The following is a 22452-nucleotide window of genomic DNA, read 5'->3' on the forward strand; positions in this document are numbered from 1 at the left end:
ACTGGGTGGTTGGGTTGGTTGGTCCGGGTGTCCCAGAGGTGTTCTCTGAAGCGTTCCGCAAGTAGGCGGCCTGTCTCCCCAATATAGAGGAGGCCACATCGGGTGCAGCGGATGCAGTAAATGATGTGTGTGGAGGTGCAGGTGAATTTGTGGCGGATTTGGAAGGATCCCTTGGGGCCTTGGAGGGAAGTAAGGGGGGAGGTGTGGGCGCAAGTTTTGCACTTCTTGCGGTTGCAGGGGAAGGTGCCAGGAGTGGAGATTGGGTTGGTGGGGAATGTAGACCTGACGAGGGAGTCACGGAGGGAGTGGTCTTTTCGGAACGCTGATAGGGGAGGGGAGGGAAATATATCCCTGGTGATGGGTTCCGTTTGGAGGTGGCGGAAATGACGATGGATGATACGATGTATATGGAGGTTGATGGGGTGGTAGGTGAGGACCAGTGGGGTTCTGTCCTGGTGGCGATTGGAGGGGCGGGGCTCAAGGACGGAGGAGCGGGAAGTGGAGGAGATGTGGTGGAGGGCATCGTCGATCACATCTGGAGGGAAATTGCGGTCTTTGAGGAAGGAGGCCATCTGGGTTGTACGGTATTGGAACTGGTCCTCCTGGGAGCAGATGCGGCAGAGATGAAGGAATTGGGAATATGGGATGGCGTTTTTACAGGGGGCAGGGTGGGAGGAGGTGTAGTTTAGGTAGCTGTGGGAGTCGGACGGTTTATAGTAAATGTTCGTGTTGATTCGGTCGCCCGATATAGAAATGGAAAGGTCTAGGAAGGGAAGGGAGGAGTCTGAGACGGTCCAGGTAAATTTGAGGTCGGGGTGGAAGGTGTTGGTAAAGTGGATGAATTATTCAACCTCCTCGTGGGAGCATGAGGCAGCGCTGATACAGTCATTGATGTAGCGGAGGAAAAGGTGGGAGGTGGTGCCAGTGTAGCTGCGGAAGATGGACTGTTCCACATATCCTACAAAGAGGCAGGCATAGCTAGGGCCCATGCGGGCGCTCATGGCTACTCCTTTGGTTTGGAGGAAGTGGGAGGATTGGAAAGAGAAGTTGTTCAGGGTGAGGACCAGTTCAGTCAGTCGAAGGAGGGTGTCAGTGGAAGGGTACTGGTTGGTACGGCGGGAAAGGAAGAAGTGGAGGGCTTTGAGTCCTTCGTAATGGGGGATGGAGGTGTACAGGGACTGGATGTCCATGGTGAAGATAAGGCGTTGGGGACCAGGGAAGCGAAAATCATGGAGGAGGTGGAGGGCATGGGTGGTGTCCTGAATGTAGATGGGGAGTTCTTGGGCTAAGGGAGACAGGACCGTGTCGAGGTATGCAGAGATGAGAGAAGGTGAGTCACGGTTCCAGAAGCAAAGGTAGCAATAAAGAGATGATAATGACAGTGCATAGAGAGATTATAGGGAGATTAGGAGCTGTGAATAACAAGGATGTACATCAAAGCAACCTTTACACAAAGCCTTGTTTTAAAAAAACTCCACTGAGTTGTCAATCATTAAAGAAATCATTTCAAGTATCTCCACAAAACCCAAAGTAAATTCATTCTGCTCAACCCTTTAAAACTTAAGTCCTCCAAGCAGCATTTAGTATAAAGTATCTTAGTAATAACATTGCTAAGCCATCGATTTCTGAGCCCACTCAGCCATACTCATTGGCTGTCAGCCATTCAAAGACCTTCCGAATGGTAAATTTCCACTACCTCATAATCTTCTGGGTGCCATACAACGCTACAATGATACCTTCGAGCAAGGTATGAAGAGGGCAGATTTTGACACAACAACTAGGAGATAGTAACTGACAGCCATGGCCTCTAAAGTATGACTGGAAGGATAATGTCAGAGGTGAGCAGAAACAAAAAGGTCAGCTGGCCATGAAGAGGGCCCAGAGAAAACAAAGGCTCACACATCATGCACTCTTAATCCCACTGTCTTCTCCTACAGCAAATGTGGCAGAAATTGACATGCCAAAGAATGAGACCCCTGAGTCACAACATGTGATGTTTAACACAGAGTTGACTATTATACCACAAAATATCAAAGACAGAAGACTTCCACAGACCATCACAGATTTGTAAGGGTTAATAGCATATTATTTCTATTGCTAAATATTAATAACATTCATAGCACTACACAAGCTCTGTTGCCCTGGCTTAATTTCCCCCTCAATCTGCTGCTTGTCTAATTTTATACATAAAAAGGAGCTATCCAATTGGCTCTTTCGATTGTATGCCAGTAATCAGTTAACTTATGCCATTCAGTATCTACAAGTACCCTTCAGCCCCACTGATGTTACATCCTTCCCATTATGTCAACCATTAGATCAGAAGCTAAGCAGTGAGTAACTCACCTCCTGACTCCCCAAAGCCCAGAGATGTGTAGGCTAGATGGATTAGCCATGGGAAATGCAGGGTTTCAGGAATAGGATGGGGAGTGGGTCTGGGTGGGGTGCCCTTCATAGGGTTGGTGTGCATTTAATGGGCTGAAAGGCCTGCTTCCATACTGTAGGAGTTACAAGAAAATGAGCATAAACTCTATGCTGACACTGCAGTATAATACTGAAGGAATATTGCATTGACTCTGATGCCCTTTGCTGGATAACATGCTGAACTACAGTTTCTGCCTATTGTGTTGAATGTTAAAGAAAAACAGAATTCTAGCCAATGGTCTTTTGTCAGATATTAAAATAACTGATCATTGTCTCATTTGTTTGTCAGATCTCATTGTAATTAGAACAGTTACTGTGTTTGCCTACAAAAGCATTGTATACCCTGTACTTAGCTGCATTAAAAACATGTTAAGGTGTTTCAGAAATAAAGTCTATCTTTCTTCAATGATGTTTGCTTTAATGTTACTAAATTAATTAAAAATTATATTATAAGGCATAGAAAAGTTTTGAATCCAGCTTTAAAATATGCTTCATGTCCAAGTTTAGAAATTTCTAAACACCTGAATCAAAGATTGGACTGTCCAGAACGCAAGGCCAGCTCCTGGTTTACAGTATATGTGACAGATTATTGAAACAAATGCTACACTGCAGATAGCTGGGAACATTTAAGCACCTAATGGGTTAATATGTAAACTCAAGTGTTGGAATTTGGGCCTGAGGAGATAGTGCTGAATAGCACAACTGCAGTAATTGGGAAAGCTAATTAGATGAAATGGAACAGCATTTAATGTAATTCAGATAATTGCCAACAACCCGTACTGTTTGAACTAATTAGCTTGCATTGTATAGAATTGAGAGAGCGCTATTTGAGGGTATTTGAAGGTATTGGGATTTCAAGTTTAATGGCTTGATTTTTCTAAAATGTTAAAATAACACTTCTGGTAATTTTGCATCATATCAGTGTTGCTCTTGCCAAACTAGCATATGCTGTTTTCTTAACTTCAATACAATGTTGACTGATTATGTGCTTTCCAGAATTGAGATGACACAATATCAATATCATTTCACCTGTGGGACTTCAGGTCTGGCTTAGACTAATGGGTTGAAATTTTACAATCTTTGCTGGACATATGATGAGATGGGTTTTGAGTTATTTCAATAAAGTGCACAGGGCTCCTACAAGACTCAACTACTCTGAATTGAGCAATAATTGCCAATGTCACTCAGACAAGCCTAATGATGGCTGATGTGTGAAATGAAAAATTGTCAAAGAAGATACTAATCAGAAACTGCTACATTATTGGGGCAGGTAGCTGAAACATCAGTGTACTGTGTTATAACTTATCCAAAAATGCCCATCATTGACTCATGATGCATATTTTAGAAAGAAAAGATCTTCTCAAGTATTAAAACCTCAATTTAAGTAACCTCAAAAATTTATAAATAAACAAATCTAACAGAGCACACCTCATTTCAAGGCATATATTAGACTAGGTGCATCACCAAAACACCTCCCAAACATCTCCCAAAATCTTTGTGGAGCATGTTTATGAGCAAGCATCATAAGACAATTTATAGAATTCTGCTCAATTGTATCAGTCTACAATTGATAACATCACTAATATGACATCAGTGTAGAACACTCCCTACATATTGTGTTAATATCATCACAGCATTCCCACAGCCAGATTCAGGTTTCATGCAGAGTACACTTGCTCTATCCCAACAAGTACTCCTTTAGGTTAGAAACATGTAGGGGAACTGATGGCTTAGTGGTATTATCACTAGACTATTAATCCAGAAACTCAAATAATGTTCTGGTTCAAATTCCACACAGCAGATGCTGGAATTTGAATTCAATAAAAAACAAACTGGAATTAAGAATCTACTGATAATCATGAAATGATTGTCGACAGAAAACCCCATCTGGGTTCATTAATGTCCTTCAGGGAAAGAAATTTGCAAGCCTCACCTGATCTGGCCTACATGTGACTCTAAACTCACAGTAATGTGTTGCTTCACAATTTCCCTCTGAAATGGCCTAAAGGGCATACCATTTTGAAACAAAGTCTCAAAGAAGTGAAACCAGAGAGACCACCTGGCATTGACTGGAAAAGAGAATGGCAGAAACAGTCCTGTCGACCCTGCATATTCCTCCTTGGCTAGTGCCAAAATTATGACAGCTGTCTCACAAGACTATCAAGCAACAGTCTGACAGTCATACTCACAGAAGCATATCTTACAGACAATCTCCCAGACATCACTATCACCATTCCCGATATTTGCTATTGGCAGGACAGATGGCAACACAGTGGTATACAGTCAGGAGGGAGTTGCCCTGGAAGTCGTCAACATTGATTCTGGACCCCTCCCCCAAGAAGTTTCATGGCTTCAGATTAAACATGGTTTAAGTGCTGGAGTAAGGCAACAACCTTCCGGCTCATACAAGTATTGCTAGTAACGGCACCTTGGCTGAAACAAATACAAGGATCCTCCTTGCAATCACCCAAGAAATCATACAGTAGGGAAGACACCAAACATGAAACCTTTCTACTAGCACTGTTTCTTTAGATTCTCAATCCCATGTATATACCTCAGTACTTAAAAATCAAATGTCAGTTTGGTGAAGTTACAACATCAAACAACAGAAACAATCGGGTCAAGTAATCCCACAACCAATGGATAAAATCTAAACTCAACAGTTGTGCCGCATCCAGCCATGAATGCTAATGGACAATTAAATTAACTGGTTAAAGAGATGGCTCCATAAATATGCCTATTATCAAGAACGGAAGACTACTTCAGTGGAAAAGACAAGTCAGGAGCATTTCCACCACCTTCAACTCGAGTACCCATGTGGATGATCCATCTCAACTTCCTCTGATGTCTCCAGCATCACAAATGCCAGTCTTCAACTAACTTGATTTACACCATGTGAGATCAAGAAATGGGTGAAGACACTGAATGCTGCTATGGGGTCTGAAAGGAGTCTGGTAATGGTACTGAAGACATATGCTCCAGAACTAGCCACGCCTCTACCCAAGCTGTTCTAGTACAGCTACAACATTGGCATCTACCAAAATGGAAAATTGCCCAAGTGTGTCCTATGTTCAAAACAAAGCAGGACAAATCCAACCTATGATCACTGTATCAGATGATTCTCAATCACCAGCAAAGTGATCTAAAGCTTCATCAATATTTCTGGCAAAGGATTGACATGCTCATGCTCACAGACAATCAACTTGAGCTCTACTCCAAAACCCATAGCAGTTTTGGTCCAACCATTGTCAGAACTGAACTCTAGAGGTGAGGGGAGAGTGACTGCTCTTGGTATCAAGACAGTACTTTTCAGAGTATGGCATCAAAGAAACCTAGCAAAAGTAAAATCAAAGACAATTTTTAGATTTTCGTGTCGGGCCTGATGCAAAGGAAGTTGGTTGTGGCTTGTAGATCAATCATCTCAGCCTGAGTATATCATTACAGAGTAATTCCTAGGCCCAACCATCTTTAACTACTTCATCACCTTCCTGCCATTATAAGGTCAGAAGTGGGGATGTTCAGCACCAATCATGATCCTCTGGCACTAAAGCAACCCATGTTCATAGGCAGCAAGATCTGGACAACAACCTGGCTTTGGCTAATAAGGGGCAAGTAACATTGCCTGGCACTTGTGTGGCATGAATGACCATTTCCAAACAGACAGAATATCAGCATATGTCCTGAATGTTCAATGGTATTATCATTGCTGAATCCCCCACTATCAACATCCTATTTTTTTTTAATTCACTCGTGGAATGTGGGCATTGCTGGCTGGCCAGCATTTATTGCTCATTTCTAATTGCCCTTGACAAGGTTGTGGATAACTGCCTTCTTGAACCGCTGCAAGTCCACATCAATAAGTAGATCCAAAATGCCCTTAGGGAGGGAATTCCAGAATTTTGACTCAGCAACAGTAAAGGAAAGGCAATATATTTCCCTGTCAGGATGGTGAGTGGCTTGGAAGGGAACTTGAAGGTGATGGAGTATCTGTAGTCCTTATCCTTCTAGATGGAAGTGATTGTGAGTTTGAAAGGTGACGCCTAAGGATTTTTTGTGAATTTCTGCAGTACATCTTGTAAATAGCACACACTGCTATTATTGACTATCAGTGATCAAGGGAGTGGATGTGGTGCTGAATGAGTGAGATGCTTTGTCCTGGATTGTGTCAAGCTTCTTCAGTGTTATTGGAGCTGCACCCATATAGGCAAGTGGGGAGTATTCCATCACACTCCTGACTTGTGCCTTGTAGATGGTTGTTAGGCTTTCGTGAGTCAGAAGGTGAACTATTTGCTGCAGTATTTCTGCCCTCTGACCTGCTCTTATAGCCACTGTATCTATATGGGGAGTCTAGCTGAGTTTTGAGTCAACAGTAATCCCAAGGTGGTGGATTCAGTGATGGTAACACCACTGAATATCAAGGGGGTGATGGTTATATTATCTCTTATTGGTGATGGTCATTGCATGGCATTTGAGTAGCATGAGTGTTACTTGCCACTTGTCAGGCCAAGTCTGTTTGTTGTCTAGATCTTGTTGCATTTGAACATGGGCTGCTTCAGTATCTGAGGAATCTCAAACAATGCTGGAGATTGTGAAATCGGCAAACATCCCTATTTCTGACTTTGTGACAGAGAGAAGATCATTGATGAAGCAGCTGAAAAAGGTTGGGCCTAGAATGATATCTTGAGGAACTCCTGCAGAGAGGTCCTGGAGCTGAGATGACTGGCATTGACATCTTCCTATGTGCCAGGTATGATTCCAATCAGTGGAGAGTTTGCCCCTGATTCCTGTTACCAATAACAAAACACTGAACAATACTATGAACAATACAAGAGCAAGCCAAAGATAGGAATTCCATGGAAAGTAACTCATTTCCTGTTTTCCTAGTATCTGTTCACCATCTATAAGGCATAAATCAGGAGTGAGATAGAATACTCTCTCATTGCTTAGACGAGTGGAGCTCCAATGAAACTTCTGTAGGAATCCAGGATAAAGAAGCCCCCTTGAATGGCATCCTATCCACCAGTTCAACATTCACTCCCCTCAACACCGATGCAGAAGTGTGCACCATTTATAAGATACACTGCATTAACTCACCATGGCTTTTTTGACATAATCTTCCAAAATCCAACCTTTACCACCTAGAAGCTTAAGGGCAGCAGATGTTTGAGAACACCAATATTTGAAAATTCTCCTCCAAGTCACACACCACTCTGACTTGGAACTTATCATAATTCCTTCACTGTTGCTGTATTAAAATCCTGGAACTCCCTTCCTAACAGTACTGTAGGTGTACTAACACCCAGGGATTGAAGCAGGTCAAGATAACAAATAATTACCACTTTTTCAACAGTAATTAGGGATAGAGATGGAAATGTGTTGCTGGAGAAGCGCAGCAGGTCAGGCAGCATCTAGGGAACAGGAGAATCGACGTTTCGGGCATTAGCCCTTCTTCAGGAATTCTAATGCCCGAAACGTCGATTCTCCTGTTCCCTAGATGCTGCCTGACCTGCTGCGCTTCTCCAGCAACACATTTCCATCTCTGATCTCCAGCATCTGCAGACCTCATTTTCTCTTCAGTAATTAGGGATAGGCAATAAATGCTAATGCAGCCCACAATGGCCACATCCCATGAACAAAGAGAAAAATTATATTTAGAGACATCAGTTATCAATTGGAGAAAAACTCTCAAAAGAAAATCAAGTTTTGCTTTTTGATTATGTTTTAGCTTATTTCGTTCCTCCAGTGGTCTTCTGGGCCACACATCCCTCTGGGGTATGAAAAGGCAATTATGCTGCTTCCAGGTTTCTCCCTGGACTTTGAGTCATGTAACATGCGTAATTCAGTAACAGCCACCGATGCAAGAAGACTTCTGGCCTCAAATCTCTGCCTCCCAATAGACATCTGCAATACTATAACTAGCTCAGCAAAGGTAGGGAGGCTAATTTCTATGAATCTATTGTGCACCTTCAAAAACCTTATTCACACAGTTTAGAATGGAAGCTCAAATTTTGAAGAGAAGAATGGTAATCAGCCCAGTCTGCTTCTGCTAACTCTTTGAAAAAGATCAATCCAATTTAGTCCAATGCCCCATTTTTTTTTCTCAATAGTCACGTAAAATTCGTCCTCATCAACACTTATCCAACTGCCATTTAAAATTTCTTATGGTATCTAATACCACTATTCTTTCAGGTAGTGCAGTCCAGATCCTAACAATTCTTTGTGTAAGGAATGTTCATAAAGAGTCATCATTATGGGTTTCAAATAGGTCAATTGTGGCTCCACTGACAGGTTCAGCCAAATGTGCCAGAAAAGTTACCATTTATATAATCCTCGATTTTAGTCAAAAGGAGTTAGCAAGCTACTATTCAATACAGGGAGGGCTCCAACAAAGTAAAGGCCTATTATATTTGCTGTATTTTTGAGAATTCAACAAAATGCATCAAGATTCTACAGCTAGCCAGAGTAATAATGGGAAACTGAAGCCACCAACATTAAGGAAAAGAGATCAAAAAGAATGGAAAAATTAAAAACATGCCTTATTAATAATAAAAAGCAACAAAAAAAAAATTGTACTAATAATCAATGTTAAGGAGGCTTATGTGTTGATGAGGCAGTAAGAGGGGGAGATGTGGCCTTGTTAGTCAAGGATAGTATAACGGTGGCTGAGAGAACTTTTGAGGACTCACCTACTGAGGTGGTGTGGGCTGTGGTTAGAAACAGAAGAGGAGAGGTCACATTGCTTGGAGTTTTTTATAGGCCTCTGCAGAGTTCCAGGGAAGTGGAAGAGAGGATTGGCAAAATTATTCTGGGTAGGAGTGAAAGAAACAGGGTGGCCATTATGGGGGACTTTAATTTCTCTAACATTGACTGGAAATGCTATAAATCTAGTACGTCGGATGGATCAGTTTCTGTCCAATGTGTACAGGAGGGTTTCCTGACACAGTACGTCAAAGAGCCGACAAGAGGAGAGGCCACACTGGATCTGGTGCTTGGTAATGAACCAGGCCTGTTGTTTGATTTAGTTGTAGATTAGCTCTTTGGAGAGAGTAACCATAATTCAGGTACGTTTAGTTTAGTGATGGAAAGGGATAGGTACATGCCACAGGGCAAGAATTATCGATGGGGCAAGGGCAATTATAATGTGATTCGGCAAGAATTAGGATGCATAGAATGAGGTAGCAAAATGCAGGGGATGCAGACAATGGAAATATGGAGCTGGTTTAAGGAACAGATATTGCGTGTCCTTGATAGGTATGTCCCTGTCAGGCAGGGAGGAAGTGATAAGGTAAGGGAACCATGGTTTACGACAGAAATTGCATCTCTTGTTAAGCAGAAGAAGGAGGCTTATGTGCTGATGAGGCAAGATGGTTCAGATGAGATGATGGAGAGTTACAGGTCAGCTAGGAAGGATTTAAAGAGAGAGTTAAGAAGAGCAAAGAGAGGACACGAGCAGTCTTTAGCAAATAGAATAAAGGAGAACCTTAAAGCTTTCTATAGATATGTGAGGGATAAAAGGATGACTAGGGTAGGAATAGGGCCAGTCAAAGACAGAAGTGGGAAGTTGAGTGTGGACCCTGTGGAGATAGGAGAGGTACTAAATGAACATTGCTCATTGGTTTTCACTCAGGAAAGGGAGAATACTATAGAGGAAAAGAATGAGGTACGAGATATTAGACTAGAGAGGATCGAGGTTAGTTAAGAACAGGTGTTATCAATTCTAGAAAGAGTGAAAGTAGACAAGTCCCTGGGCCAGATGGGATTTATCTGAGGATTCTCTGGGAAGCTAGGGAGGAGATAGCAGAGCCTTTGGCTTTGATATTTGAGTCATCATTGTCTATAGGCTTAGTGCCAGAGGACTGGTGGGTTGCAAATGTTGTGCCCTTTTTCAAGAAGGGCAGTAGAGATGACCCAGGTAATTATAGACCAGTGAGCCTTACGTCTGTTGTAGGAAAGGTTTTGGAAAGGATTATAAGAGATAAGATTTATAATCATCTAGCAAGCAACAATTTGATTTCAGATAGTCAACATGGTTTCATCAAGGGCAGGTCGCACCTCACCAATCTCATTGAGTTTTTTTGAGAAGGTGACCAACCATGTAGATGAGGATAGGGCAGTTGACATGGTATACATGGACTTCAGTAAAGCCTTTGATAATGTTCCACATGGTAGGCTGTTGGAGAAAATACAGTGGCATGGAATTTAGTAGTTTAGTAGATTGGCTTTCTGAAAGAAGGCAGAAAGTGGTGGTTGATGGAAAATATTCAGTCTGGAGTCCGGTTACTAGTGGTGTGCCACAAGGATCTGTTTTGGGACCACTGCTGTTTGTCATTTTTATAAATGACTTAGACACAGGCATAGGTGAATGGATTAGTAAATTTGCAGACGACACTAGAGTTGGTGGAGTAGTGGACAGTTTGGAAGAATGTTACAGGTTGCAGGGGGACTGGGATAAACTGCAGAGTTGGGCTGAGAGGTGGCAAATGGAGTTCAATGCAGCTAAATGTGAGGTGATGCACTTTGGGAAGAATAACAGGAAGGCAGAGTACTGGGTCAATGGAAAGATTCTTGATAGTGTGAATGTGCAGAGGGATCTTGGAGTCCATGTACATAGATCCCTGAAAGTTGCCACCCAGGTTGATAGTGCTATTAAGAAGGCATACGGTGTGTTAGGTTTCATTTGTAAAGGGATTGAGTACTGGAGCCGCAATATCATGAAAGCAAGCATGCAGGTCAGGTACAGCAGGCAGTGAAGAAAGCTAATAGCATGCTGGCCTTCATAACAAGAGGAATTGCATATAGAAGCAAAGAGGTTCTTCTGCAGCTGTACAGGACCCTGGTGAGACCACACCTGGAATATTTTGTGAAGTTTTGGTCTCCAAATTTGAGGAAAGACATTCTGGCCATTGAGGGAGTGCAGCGTAGGTTCACGAGGTCAATTCCCGGAATGGTGGGACTTTCTTACGTTGAAAGATTGGAGCGACTGGGCTTGTAGACCCTTGAGTTTAGAAGGCTGAGAGGGGATCTGATTGAGACGTATAAGATTATTAAAGGATTGGACACTCTGGAGGCAGGAAGCATGTTTCCACTGATGGGTGAGTCCCGAACCAGAGGACACAGTTTAAAAATAAGGAGTAGGCCATTTAGAACAGAGTTGAGGAGAAACTTCTTCACCCAGAGAGTGGTGGGTGTGTGGAATGCTCTGCCCAGAAGGCTGTGGAGGCCACGTCTCTGGATACTTTCAAGAAAGAGTTGGATAGAGCTCTTAAGGATAGTGGAATCAAGAGTTATGGGGATAAGGCAGGAACAGGAACTGATTGAGGATGATCAGCCATGATCATAATGAATGGTGGTGTTGGCTCGAAGTACAGAATGGCCTACTCCTGCACCTATTGTCTATCATGCTGCAACTATACAAAACGCTAGTGCGGCCACAATTGGAATATTGTGTACAGTTCTGGTCACCCCATTTCAGGTAGGATGTGGAAGCATTGGAAAAGGTGCAGAGGAGATTTACCAGGATGTTGCCTGGACTGGAGGGAATGTCTTATGAGGAAAGGCTGAGAGACTTGGGTCTGTTCTCATTGGAAAGAAGAAGGCTAAGAGGGGTATTGATAGAGACATACAAGATGATCAGAGGATTAGATAGAGTCGACAGTAAAAGTCTTTTTCCGAGGATGACAACATCAGCTTGTACGAGGGGCATTAACTACAAATTGAGGGGTGATCGATTTAAGACAGACATCAGAGACAGGTTCTTTACACAGAGAGTGGTAAGGGCGTGGAATGCCCTACCTGCTAATGTAGTCAACTCAGCCACATTAGGGAGATTTAAACAATCCTTAGATGGTTGATGATGGGATAGTGTAGGGAGACGAGCTGAGAATAGTTCACTGGTCAGCGCAACATCGCTGGCCGAAGGACCTGCTGTGCGCTGTATTGTTCTATGTTCTATATTCTAATCATCACTAATCAAGGATGTTGCGAAACATGAAAGTGTTCAGAAAAGATTTACAAGGATGTTGTCAAGGTTGGAGGATTTGAGCTATAAGGAGAGGTTGAATAGGCTGGGATTGTTTTTCCTGGAGCGTTAGAGGCTGAGGGATGACCTTATAGAGGTTCATAAAATCATGAAGAGGTTGGAAAGGGGGTGGGCGAGTCCCGAACTAGAGGGTATAGATTTAGGGTGAGAGGGGAAAGATATAAAAGAGACCTAAGGGGCAACTTTTTCATGCAGTGGCTGGTGCGCGTATGAAATGAGCTGCCAGAGGAAGTGGTGGAGATTGGTACAATTACAATATTATTTAAAAGGCATCTGGATGGGTATATGAATAGGAAGAGATATGGGCCAGGTGCTGGCAAGTGGGACTAGATTAGATTTGGATATGTGGTCGGCATGGACAAGTTGGACTGAAGGATCTGTTTTCATGTACATCTCTATGACTCTATGCCTCTAATAATGGTTGATGGACATTCAGTTCTTTGCTGAATAAACTATGCCAAAGGTATATGAGCACCATCTATTGGCAGCAATGTGTTTAAACATCAGAAAAACATTCTGAACTTTCCTGTGAGCTCAAGTAAGATATAAAAAAACTCTAACCTTGCAATTATCTTTTTAAATGTGGTATAATAAAGTTTTGGTTCCAATGGTTGGCATCAAGCATGTAGAAATTATAATGTTTTGCAAGGAATTTCAGTGCCTTTGACACTGAAAATATTGGACTTCTTCAAGGACAATTTACTTTATTTGGAAACTAGTGCTTCCAAATAAACCTGGTGTTGTGTGATTTTAACTTTGTCCACCCCAGTCCAATACCTGCACCTCCGAGTCATGATTTTCAAATAATGTCAGATTTACAGGGATATCTTGCAAATACTGGCACAGTTATTGACATGCAACTAGACACTTTATATCTTAGCTTTCAAATAACAGTATTTACTATCCAAAAGAAAAAAAAGTCTCAAAACAGATGTCCACAAATTCCAAGAGTTGGGGTTCAGTGACAAACAGCAGCCCTTACAAGTTAGGCAACATAGGCAACAGCACCAGCATATAAAGTGAGCAGCAGATAGCAGTGACATTTTCAGTCCATTTATAAAGTCAACTGAGGAGTCATGTCAAGTGAGTGTGAAGAAAAGCCAAAGAATAAAGGAGCAACTTGATGGATTACTGTCAAATGTGGCATTGGATAGTAACCAGAATATCAATTATTGCCATTTTATGGTGATTACAAATAAATAAAATACATAGTCTGGATAAATGACATTCAAAGCCTACAGAAACCATAACTGATAAGGCCATGAAAAGTCTCTGGGAAGCCATTAATAGCAAAACCATTCCTTTTATTCAATGTACAATTTGGCCCAGAATTTGCTGAGTACACAATCCTGACATGAGGGGTGCAACATGTCAATCAGTACAATGAACTTAATTTCATTTCAGTTTCCTTGTTGTTCTCAGGTATTCAATTAATACAGAAGTAATGCTGCACAGACTCAACAGGCAGACCTCATCAATATCCCATTTTTAAATCGAAGTGTCACATTTTTGAAAGTTAAGTTTAATCTGAATCTGAAGTGACTTTGATGGATTTTAAGATTTCCTTCGGGGACTTGGATTTCACTGGCTGGGCCAGTATTTGTTACCCATCTCTAGTTGCCATTGAGAAGGAAGTGATGAGCATCATTCTTGAATTGTTGCAGACAAATAGTGCAAGTACATCCACAATGCTATCAGGCAGGCAATTCCAGTGAAAAGCAAACAATGAACTACAGATATTGGAAATCAGAAAGAAAACAGAAATTGCTGAAAAATCTCAGCAGCTCTGGCAGCACCTGTAGAGGGAAAGCAAGTTAATGTTTTGGGTCCAGTGACTTCTTCAGAACAGTTCGTCTTAGCGCCATCCACAAACTTTCGCACTACACGTAGTCCCCAACTCCAAATCATCTATGTAAATTGTAAACAATTGCGGTCCCAAAAATATTGAGCAATTGTAAACAATTGCGGCACAATATTAGTCACAGATCGACAACCAGAAAAGTACTGATTTATCCCCACTGTTTGCTTCCTGGTGGTTAACCAATATATTGACAGTAATACCGTGCACCTTTATCTTATGCAGCAACCTTTTGTGCGGCACCTTGTCAAATGTTTTTGGAAGTCTAAATACACCACATCTATTGGGTCCTTGTTGTCCACCATGCTCATAATGTCTTCATAGAATTCCAGTAAATTAGTGAAACATGCCCTACATGAACTCATGCTGTGTCTACCCAATGGGGACAATTTCTATCTAGATGTCTTGCTATTTCTTCCTTGATGATAGATTCAAGCATTTTCTCCACTCCAGAAGTTAAGCTAACTGACCTATAATTTCCCCATCTTTTGTCTACCTCCTTTGTTAAACTGTGGTGCCACATTTGCTGTTTTCCAATATGCTGGAACTGCCCCAGAGTCCAACGGATTTTGGAAAATTGTCACAAGCGCATTTGCTATTTCACCCACCATCTCTTTTATTACCCTGGGATGCACTCCATCAGGGCCAGGAAACTTGTCTACTTTTAGCTCGATTAGCTTGCCCAACACTACCTCTTTTGTGATAATGATCATTTCTAGGTCCTCACCTACCTTAGTCTCCTTGTCAATTACTGGCATTTTATTCATATCCTCCACTGTGAAAACCGACCCAAAACACCTGTTCAATGCCATTTCCTCATTGCCCATTATTAGAACTCCCTTCTTGTCCTCTAAAGGTACAATGATTACTTTAGCCACTCTTTTATTTTATATATTTGTAGAAACCTTTGCTATCTATCTTTTTATTCTGAGAAAGTTTACTCTCATAGTCTATCTTACTTTTTTAATAGCTTTCTGTTGAACTTTTGAGTTTTCCCAATCTTCTAGTTTCCCAATGGTCTTTACTACTTTGTATGTCTAATCTTTTAATTTGATAGCCTCCCTTATTTCCTTAGACATTTATGGCTGATTATCCTTTTTCCTGAGTCCTTCTTTTCACTGGTCTATACTTTTGCTGAACACTTTGAAAAATTGCTTTGAAAGTTCTCCACTATTTCCTCAACTGTCCCACCATAAAGTCTTTGCTTCCAGCCTACTTTAGCCAACTATTATTGTCCTGGATTCTATTGTAGTCTCCTTTGTTTACACATTGGACTCTGGTATTGGACTTTATCTTCTCACTTTCCATCTGTATTCTAAATTCAACCATATAGTGATCGCTCCTTCCAAGAGGATCCCTAACTATGAGATCATTACTTATTCCTGTCTCATTACACAGGACTAGATCTAAGGTAGTTAACCAAAACTCTTCAAAGTTTACATTCACAGGTACGGCAAGCCTAAGAATTAGGAAGGGGGCAAATTGGAGCCGAGGTGGAAGGACCCATTCCTAGTCTGGCTGGTCACCCACATAGCAGTCAAGGTCAAGGGGAGGCCACATGGACGCACAGGATGCAGTGCAAGAGAGCACAACCCCAAGTAGAAAATCTATTGATTCCTGCTGCATTACTTGCAAAACTCATGACTGCAGATGTCCCCAATTGATTGTTCTTGCAGTTATTATATTGTTTTTATTTGTTTTTTTCTGATGCTGCTCTTATTTGTCTGGGGTCCTCGGTATAACCTGGTGACCTCTACTAAGAAAGAACTACATTTTAATACCTTCCTTTACATGGCATAGCTTTATGCACAGAAGGTCAGCCACTCTGGTTGCTGGGTTTGTGAGCACATTCTATACGTGGAATTCACTTAAGGGCAGTTCCTTTTAGTGAACCTGACACTGCTGAATGGTGGCTGCATCAACGTCATTCTGCTGCTGTCACAACTTTTCGTAACCCTGCTGCCTTCCTAGAAATGATAGGTGCCCCTTCCACTTATGGGAACAACACCCAGCTACGATGCCATTCAGCGGGATATAGGATGGACATCTTTGAGGGATGGTTCCAGCCTCACTATACTCTATCCTGTGTTCCTCGTTAATGTAATGACCATGACTACACCTCTAGCAAGTATTTGCATTAAAAGTAAACACCCTTTGGGTTGGCGAGCTGGGTTCAGTAAATGCCTTCACTCCATCCTCCTCTCAACATCTGATTTCCAATCCACTATGGATGGCAGCATACTTATTCTCACTGTTCCCAACAGGAGTGCCATTAATTTCTCTTTTACAACCTCTTGGATTGGTATCCAACGTGATCATTTGTTAGCTTTCAATGGCAATTAATTCAATTGTGGCCAGAAGACATACCCCTGGCTGCCTGCCTCCTGGACTGGCAGCTGCTTTCTAGGGTATGTTGCCCCTTTCCTTTACCACTCCGCTGGTCAAATTTTTATGTCCGATGCTCTTGCCTCATGGGTCATTGACTGTTTGCATAATGCTACTCATTGTGGTGCTCATTCAACATTTGACCTCCTCTTGACTACCTGATGGCACCCTCGCCCCCAGCAGATGGCCCAGAGTGTCAGTACTCGATGGCTCATCTGCCAAGAACACAACTCAGGCGAGGGTGTGCCTTGCGCGATGGGGTATACACCCCTTCCTGAAGAGCCCTTCCAGACCCTTCAGCTTCACTTTATTGAGTTGCAATGGTGTCAACATGATAAGAATGTTCTGGTTATTGTTGATGTTTTTTTCTAAATGGGTTGAAGCTTACCCTACTTCTAATGCTACTACCAAGACAGTTGAAAATATTTTGCTCAAAGAAATTATTCCCGTTTTGGTATTCCCTTTTGCCTGTCCTCTGACAATGGCCCTCCACTTTATTGGGGATATCAATGATGAAATATGCTATCATTTTGGGGTCTGCCGCTAACTTCATTGTGCTTATCGCCCTTAGGCTGCAGGGCTCGTGGAGTGTTGTAACCAGACTTTGAAAACTAAACTTGCAAAATTGACTTCTGAGACCGGTCTCTCCTGGGTTCAGTTGTTGCCTCTGGTATTGTTCCAACTGTGTTGCACTCCCGCGGGAAAAACTCGTTTGTCCCCAGCCAAAATCGAGCTTTCCACATGCCCTGAAATGATGTCTCTTCCCCTATTCATTTCCACCACATGACTGAGGACATGTCCTCCTATATTCTTTCTTTGACTAAAATTTTGCGAGGTCTTCACTCCTAGTTCTGTGCTGCTCAGGAGAAGCTCCCCTCCCTCAACAGTGTTCCAGCTGTTGAACCCGGCTCTTTCGTTCTCATCAAGAATTGGACACGTCGCGGCCTCCAACCTTGATGGAGGGGCCGTTCCAGGTTCTCCTCACCACTCCTAGTGCTGTTAAGGTTGCTGGGCACACTGCCTGGGTTCATCTCCATCGTTACAAGGTCATCGGTCGAGGCCCTTGCAAGGGGGAAGATGATGGAGATGGAGACGATGGGGAACTAGGAGAGGAACCGGAATCAGTTGGTAACAAACCAGACTCTTAAGATACAACTGCGTGGTTTGAACAGTAATTCTTCTTCTGTTTTAGATATCCTAATCCCTGACACTATGATGAAGATCTTAACCCCCGTCAGTTCCATGATCAGTCAATGAGCACTCACAATCGGTCTGGCTGTTTAAGACTTCATTCTTTATTTCTTCATTCAACCGGGTGAAGAGTGTCCGGAAACACAGAAGTTGAGCACTTCCGTATTCCTCGGAGGAGCTGCACACCATAACTGAAGACAAATACATTTTTATACTTTTTTTAAAGCAGGGTACATGGCATGATCGCAGAGTGCATTCAAACAATTACCAATCAATACACATTGCTTCATTGACAGTTACTTGGTCCAATGATAATAACTGGTAAACAACTTATGTCCCAACGCTTAGGTCACTTTTTTCCTGTGACACAGAGCCGCTACACCTACACCTGAAGGTCAGTCAGAACAGTTAGTACTCCCATATTTTATCGAGTTACTTCTGTAATCTAAAGGGCGTACTGTCTGCTAATCTCTTTTTGCAATGGTCTGTGGTTAGTTATTCATGCAACTCTAGCGGAATTTGTAGTTAGCAGCCTAGAAGTCATTATGCAGCTCTAGCAGAATTAGCAGTTAGCAGACTAGAAGCCATTTTGTCATGCTAACTTGCATCGAGAAGCCATCTTGTTGCCATCTAAGTTACCAAGAGCATCCATCAGACGGTTGCTCCTAACTGCAACTAGTCATGTAGGCGCAGGTCATGAGCCTCCATGTCCTAGCTCAGCCTGTATTCAGGTTTCAGGCTCTCATTTCCATCCCTTGTGAGTAGGGAGAGAAGAAAAAGAGAATACCTAGGAGTGCGGTGGCTGACTTGGACCTTGCAATCCAAACACTGCACCATGCACTTGGTGTCTCAGCTTCCACTTTGGGAATCCCTGGTCTAGGCTGACATATGGTAAGTGTCCACTTAGGTAAAGTACTTGAGAGCAGCCAGTGCTTGTGGGAATATGAGAACAAATTAAGAATTAGAATTAAGTTTTCTGCCAATATGTGAAGTAGAAGCCACTACTTACTCCCATTCCTTTCTCTTTGCCTGAGGGGTACTGTGCATTTTATGAGCTTCGTGTGCTTTGATGACATCTCTGTGATCTACCAGGCCTCCTCGCCTTCTATAAGGTGCAGCCAGCCCACTCTCCGTCATCTGGTAATACTGAGCTTCATGTAACGCACTGGAATTGCAATGGTTAATGGAATCTATGCCCACTTCACCTTTCACTTCATAGAGCTCTTCATAATAACTAGGAGGGGATGATGAGCTGAAGTCCAGAACATGTGTTTGAAGATGTTCAAAAGGGTCCGTCCATGAAGTTGTGTTTGCATTCATCAATCTGTTTGCCCAGAGCGAGGTAGCTGAACAACTGCAAAATAAAACACCAAGAGTAAAAAGAACTTCAACTCCTCCAAATCACAAGGTATCAAAATCAATTGTGCATGCCCTATCACACAGTCAAGCAACACAACACACTGCTCAGCAATTCATCTGTCTTTCACACTATGATTACAAACAAAATAGACTTAATGGTACAATAAGTTACACACTAGCCTCTTACCTCAGCTCAATTTGATTAACTTAAAGTCTACAACATCTGTTGCCGATTAGGATCTAACACTACTCCTACCTAACTTCTGGATGGAATAAACCAACAACATAAAACTGGTATTAAAAAGGTAGAAACATATGAATCAGGAATAGAAGTAAACCATTTGGTCCTTTAAGAAGATCATATGTTCTGAATATCACATGCACATCTACCCTTCAATTCCTTTTCCTTCAAAAATCCACTGCTGCTTTAAAAATAGTCAATGACACCACCTTCGGCGACAAAGTCTCATAACTGTCTGAGAAAGTTTCTCCTCATCTCTGTGCTACAAGTACGACACCTAATTTTTAAATAGTGTCCCCTGGACCAGATCTCTCCCACAATAGAAAACATCACTGTCAGTTTGTCAAAACATTCACTTCAATCAAGTCATCCATTGCTCTTATAAACTCCAATGGAAACAAGCCAATCTGTCCAACCTGTCCTCATAAGAGAATCCACTCATGCCAGGCATCAAACTAGTAAACCTCTTCTGAACCACCAAACATTTACATTGTTTCTCATATAAGGAGACCAAAATGGCATGCCATTGTCAAGATGTGGTCTCACCAATGGCCTGTATAACAGAAGCATCACGTCCTTACTTTTCTGTTCATTTTCTCTCATAATAAAAGATTGCATTTCATTAATTTTTTAATCATTTGTTTTATCTGCATATTAATTTATTGTCACTTGTGTACTAGCACAAACCTAGATTGCCCCTGCAGCTCACAATTCTGCAGTCATTACTGTTTAAAATGATACTCTGGGCTTTTTATTCTTCCTACCAAAGTCAACAACTTCACATTTTCCCACATTATTCTCCATATGATGGATTTTTGCCCCCTCATATAAATCATGTATATCTGTCTGCATCCTTGTTATGTTATTATTACATCATACTTTCCTACCTATGTTTGTGTTATCTGCAAATTTAGCTACGATACCTACGGTCCCCTTATCTAAGTCATTGTAAAAGTTGAGTTTAAGAAAATAGTTCATGACTCAAAACAAGGTGAGGAAGAAGGATTCTAGGAAAGGGAAAATCCAACCATGGCTAACAAAGGAAGTTAAGGTGAATATCAAATTGTAAGGAAAAATATACAATGCAGCAATGATTGAACAAGAGGGTTGGAAAAGTTTTAAAAGCCAACAAAAGACAATCAAAAACATAATAAATTAGGAGAAACTGAGGGCTAACTTGCAAGTAATACAAAAATAGATAGTAAAAGCTTTTTTAAATCAATATAGAAAGGGAGAGGCCAAATCGAACATTAGCCCCTTAAAGAATGCAGCTGAGGAAATAATAATGGGTGAAGCAAGATTTGGCAGATGTCATGATTTTTAATGAGGTTAGCCAAGTGGACCTCAGAATATGAGTTTCCTGATTGGACCAGATTAACAGCCCCAATCAGGGAGCCCTGCCAGTTAGATATAAATAGGAGTGTCAGAGGTTCTGTTCATTCAGAGCTGGCTGTGAGGAAGCTAGACCAGTTTCAAGTATTATACACATATAAATACAGAGTAGCTTAGTGACAGCATACCAATCTCTGTGGAATTATTTCAACAGAGAAGTTAAAAAAATACTTTGCATGTGTCCTCATGGTTGAGAACATTAATAGCATTCCAAATGGAAGGATGCGGGGGGGTGAAAACAATAAATATCATTGGAGAATCAGCACCCAAGGAACAAACAAGACTAAAGGCTGATAAATTCCCTGGACCTGACCTGTTACATCCTAGGATTTTAAAGGAAGTATCGACTGTGGTAATGGATGCACAGGTAGTAATCCACCAGGAATCCTTCAATTCAAAAAATGTCTCAAAGGAAAACTGCCAATGTAACACCCTTATTCAAAAAGGGAAGAAACAAAATACACATAACCGATAGGTTATTAGCTTAATGGGTCATTGGGAAAATGTCATAACAGAAAATGATACATAATAATTATTGAGCAGAACTAGCATGACTTCATAAAGGGGAAATAATGAAAGATAAAGCACTGAAGGATACTGCTGCTAGAATGGGCTGCAGCACGTGGTGAGGGGTCCAACAAGTGGGCAAATATATTTGACCTCGTCCTTACCAGTCTGCCAGCTGCTGATGCATCTGTCCTTGACAGTATCAGTAAGACTGACTATCGGACAGTCCTTGTGGAGACAAAGTTCTGCCTTCATATTGAGAATATCTGCTATTGTGCTATGTGGCACCATCACTATGCTAAATGGGACAGTCTTTGAACAGGTCTAGCAACTCAGCAGCGGGCATCCATCAACAGCAGCAGAATTGAACTCCACCATAATCTGCAACCTCATGACCTAGCATATCCTCCACTCAAACATTACCATCAAGCCAGGGATCAATCCTGGTTCAATTGGGAGTGCGGGAGGACATGCCAGGAGCAGCACAAGACATTCTCCAAAATGAGGTGTCAATCTGATGAAGGTACTAAACAGGAGTACCTGCATGCCAAACAACATAAGCAGTGAGCGATAGACAGAGCTAAGTGATCCTTCAACCAACAGCTCTGCAGCCTGGCCACATCCAGTCATGATTGGTGGTGGACAATAAATAACGCACTGGAGGAGGAGGCTCCACAAATATCCCCTTCTTCAAAAATGGAAGAGCCCAGCATACAAATGCAAAAGATAAGGCTGAAGCATTCAGAACAATCTTCAGCCAGAAGTGCTAAGTGAATGGTCCATCTTAGCCTCCTCCAGTAGTTCCCAACATAACAGATACCAGTCTGTAGCCAATTTGATTCACTCCACATGATATCAAGAAACAGTTGGAGACATTGGATACTGCAAAGACTATGGGCCCTAACAACATTCCAGCAATAGTACTTAGGTTTGTCCTCCAGAACTTGCCACTCTCCTAGCCAAGCTGTTCTAGTACAGTTACAATACTGGCATTTTTCACTGACAATGTGGAAAGTTGCCCGAGTACGTCCTGCACAAAAAAGGCAGGACAATACTTGC

At 42.0% G+C, this 22452-nt stretch overlaps 1 protein-coding gene across 1 annotated transcript in view; it reads right to left on the minus strand.

Annotated features, from left to right (window-relative positions):
- Window positions 1-19093, minus strand: part of LOC122552384 (voltage-dependent P/Q-type calcium channel subunit alpha-1A-like) — a 603273-nt gene extending 584180 nt beyond the window's left edge. Inside the window, exon 1 of the mRNA XM_043695134.1 lies at window positions 18904-19093. Within this exon, the coding sequence (XP_043551069.1) occupies window positions 18904-19031 (128 nt within the window). The 5' untranslated portion in view covers window positions 19032-19093. The remainder of the gene's footprint in view (window positions 1-18903) is intronic.
- Between the last annotated feature and the right edge of the window lie 3359 nt (window positions 19094-22452).

The sequence above is a fragment of the Chiloscyllium plagiosum genome, chromosome 8, assembly GCF_004010195.1.
Source record: "Chiloscyllium plagiosum isolate BGI_BamShark_2017 chromosome 8, ASM401019v2, whole genome shotgun sequence".
NCBI lineage: Eukaryota > Metazoa > Chordata > Chondrichthyes > Orectolobiformes > Hemiscylliidae > Chiloscyllium > Chiloscyllium plagiosum.